The 3,509-nt window shown below is 50.0% G+C and overlaps 1 protein-coding gene across 1 annotated transcript in view; it reads right to left on the bottom strand.

The window, feature by feature from the left end:
- LOC107104653 (MAP/microtubule affinity-regulating kinase 3-like) overlaps positions 1-2,161 on the bottom strand; it is a 13,875-nt gene extending 11,714 nt beyond the window's left edge. Inside the window, exons 1-4 of the mRNA XM_015404697.1 lie at positions 1,688-2,161; positions 404-592; positions 269-322; positions 75-187 (exon numbers count right to left, since the gene is read on the bottom strand). Coding sequence (XP_015260183.1) covers positions 75-187; positions 269-322; positions 404-592; positions 1,688-1,738 — 407 coding nt within the window. The 5' untranslated portion in view covers positions 1,739-2,161. The remainder of the gene's footprint in view (positions 1-74; positions 188-268; positions 323-403; positions 593-1,687) is intronic.
- Between the last annotated feature and the right edge of the window lie 1,348 nt (positions 2,162-3,509).

Genomic DNA, 3,509 nt, shown 5'->3' on the forward strand with positions numbered 1-3,509 from the left:
ACAGCAGGAACACAGCTGGACCACAGCTGGACCACAGCAGGAACACAGCTGGACCACAGCTGGACCACAGCAGGAACACAGCTGGAACACAGCTGGACCTCTCCAGCCCGTCTGGTTCTGGGTGGATGAGGGACTCACCGATGTTGGGGTGGTTCAGGATCTTCATGATTCGAACTTCTCTGAGGAGCTGTGACACAGAAGCACAGCAGACGTTTAGATTTAGCGACCTGGTTCTGGTTGGTGCTCAGAACCGATGGCGCCGTCTCACCTTCTGCAGGCTGGTGGGGTTCAGCTGGGTCTTATCTATGATCTTGATGGCCACCTGTGAAGGATGAAGGTACGGATCAGAACACATGATGGTTGAAGATCAGTTCCCGTGAACTGTCTGCGGCGGCGGTCTCACCTCCCGGTCTGTAGGGATGTGGCGAGCCAGCTTCACTTTGGCGAAGTTTCCCTTCCCGATGGTCTTCAGCAGCCGGTAGTTTCCCACTTGAGGAGAATCATCTCGAGAGACAGCAGAGGAGTTTTTACAGCGGGCCGAGCGCACGGAGCGGGACGTCGCCTCGCTGCGCCCGTCATCCCCAGAGGCAACCTGGGAAAAGACAGCAGAGCACAAAGGTCAACGTTTACCTGGATCCAACCGCTTTGGACCAGATGGACCCTCTGGATGATAGGAAGTCAGCAGGAGAACAGGTGGAGCAGCAGAGCAGCCATCAGCAGCTCTCTGAAGACCACATGATCCAGACCACATGATCCGGACCACATGATCCAGACCACATGATCCAGACCACATGATCCGGACCACATGATCCAGACCACATGATCCAGACCACATGATCCAGACCACATGATCCAGACCCAGGTTCTGACCCAGCGTCTGATGAGCCTCAGAAGGAATGTTACCCGTAGAAGAAAGCCTTAGCGGTTAGCTTCTGGATGAGTAGAACCAGGATCAATAGACAGTTTAGATTGTCCTGGTCCGATTTAGATGGTTAGGTCTGGTTTAGATGGTTAGGTCTGGTTTAGATGGTTAGGTCCAGTTTAGATGGTCCTGGTCCGGTTTAGATGGTTAGGTCCAGTTTAGATGGTCCTGGTCCGGTTTAGATGGTTAGGTCCAGTTTAGATTGTTAGGTCCGGTTTAGATGGTCCTGGTCCAGTCCATAGAACCACAGCGCCCTCGTGGGGACATCTTTCTGTTTATGATCAATAAAATGATTTTCCATCCCATTAATTGATCCTCAAAGTTTTAATAATTAACTTTATATTTGAACTTTTCCAGGGTTTTATTATCATCCCACTGTCAGCAGTACAGAGCTGCATCTCACCCTGGGAGCAGAGTGGGGTTCAGGGTCTGGCTCAGGGACCCAGAGTGGCAGGCTGTGGGACTCAGAACCTCTGGAACAACCCTCACTCCCTAATGTTCTAATATTGAAGCTCTGCAGTCTAACATGCTACTATGACCGACATTGGGGGGGTACCAACCCTAACCTGGTAGCATCAGAAAGGCTGCAGCCTCCTTTCAGCCAGCTGACAGGCAGTGCTGCTCCTCTAATTAGACCTGACAACCAGAGCTGAGGTTCTAACTGGACATCCGGTTCTACTGGGTCAGACCAGTCCTAACTGGTCCCAGTGGTTCTCCTGGTTTGGACCGGTCACCGCTGTGGGTGTCCCGCCGGTAGTGACCCACCTGCTCGGAGTCCCGCTCGCTGACGGTGGGCAGCGGGCTCCTGGCGGACATGTTACCCGGGTCAGACTGACGGAGCTCCGCTCATCAAGCCGCTCCGGTCTGAAACTTAGCGGGCTGCACCGGTTCGGTTCGGTTCGGTCACAGCGAGCTGGCTCGCAGCATCACCTGTCTCGGTCCTGTGGTACCGGTTCCGGTTCCGGCTCGGTTCGGGCTGTTTTGCGGAAGTTTCTAACTGTCATGGATCCAAACCGGAGCAACAGTTCCTCTTTAAGTTTCAGCCCAATACTTCTGGTGTTCCGCTCTATGGGGGGCGGAGCGGAGCGGGGGTCCGGTTCGGTTCGGGCCTCTGGTTCCGGTCCAGTTAGTCAGAAATCCCCGGTTCGGTCTCGCTTTGTCGGAACCTCCTCAGATTCTCAGCTAGAACCTGCTAGTCTGAGCCAAGATGGCGGACTAACCCAGCCCTACGCGCTGACGGCCTGTGACGTAAGACGCAGTGTGTCATATGATTGGCTGAGAAGGCCCAGTAGCAGCGTCTGTTGTTGCTAGGGTGACTGGAAAACAAACAAACAAAAATAAAAGATTGTTATACATTCTTTTATTTTTTTTATTTTTTTTTTTTGTGAGGGGGCGGGGTCATGGCCCCGGAAGTTCATGAGGTTCTAAGTTGTTTCCTAAAGATCTCACATTGATTGATGATTGACAGAGGATTGATGGAGGAGATAGTTTAAATGTTCTCCCTCCTCCTGCTCTGCATCCCCGGCGCCTTCAGCTCAGCTGGGGGGGGGGGGATACTATGCAGCTGCCTAGGGCCCCAAGTTCCTGGGGGCCCCATAAAACTCTGTTTCCATGTATGGTTAATACAACTATTCCTTATTTGTGCTCATTAATTGTGTTTTTGATAACGGAAGCATATTGCTGTCACTTGATAAGATACATTTTTGCTCATTATATGGTATAACGGTGATAGTTATCTGCTTTAGTCAGTAGTAACGAAGAATCGTTTACGATGAAGAAGGTTTCGCTCCCAGTAGGTTTCTGAAGGAAGTGGAGAGAAGATGGCTGAACAGATGGACGCCGCTTTACTGACAGTCCTTGTCTGTCACACATGAAGGTGGCGCTCCAAGCAAATGTTTGATTGAACATGATAACTATCCTGATGTCGTTATCCAGGTAATCGTGGGACTTTTCACTCTGCATCATCTCGTCTATCATCTCGTCTGCAGCACAATAGCGAGTTTACTGGAGTTGATCAAGCTTAACTTTATTGTCGGTCTACGACAGGAGAGATCCTGATGCTGCTGCACGCTGGATGAGATCAGTGAACACATTGAGAAGAATCCTCCACAGAATGGATCTATGGAAGAAAACATCAATTAGATCCTCTAGATGTGGCGGCCTTCCTCATTGACCAGCTGCAGAAATACGGAAGCCTACACAGTTATACGGTTCACCACCTTAAATGTGTTCAGCATGGATATGCTGGGACTCAGAATACAGTGAGACATTTGTTATCATTTCTGGAGGTGTGGAACGAAGGCGGAGGAGGAGGCTGATGCGACGCATATTGATCCTGGACCTAATTTCTTCCACGAAGCTGAAGTTAGTTTCCGATTGTAGCTTCTGGTTCAGGAAATGAGTAAAGAGCGATTCCACTTATTTTCCCTACCTTTAGCATCTTTAATCTACTCTAATAAAAAAAAAAACTACAACACCTAGACACATCTAACATACACTCACCACTTTATTAGGTACACCTGTCCAACTGCTCGTTAACACTTAATTTCTAAGCAGCCAATCACATGGCGGCAACTCAGTGCATTTA

This window comes from Cyprinodon variegatus, unplaced genomic scaffold, assembly GCF_000732505.1.
Source record: "Cyprinodon variegatus isolate N-32 unplaced genomic scaffold, C_variegatus-1.0 Scaffold1832, whole genome shotgun sequence".
In the NCBI taxonomy this organism is placed as follows: Eukaryota; Metazoa; Chordata; class Actinopteri; order Cyprinodontiformes; family Cyprinodontidae; genus Cyprinodon; species Cyprinodon variegatus.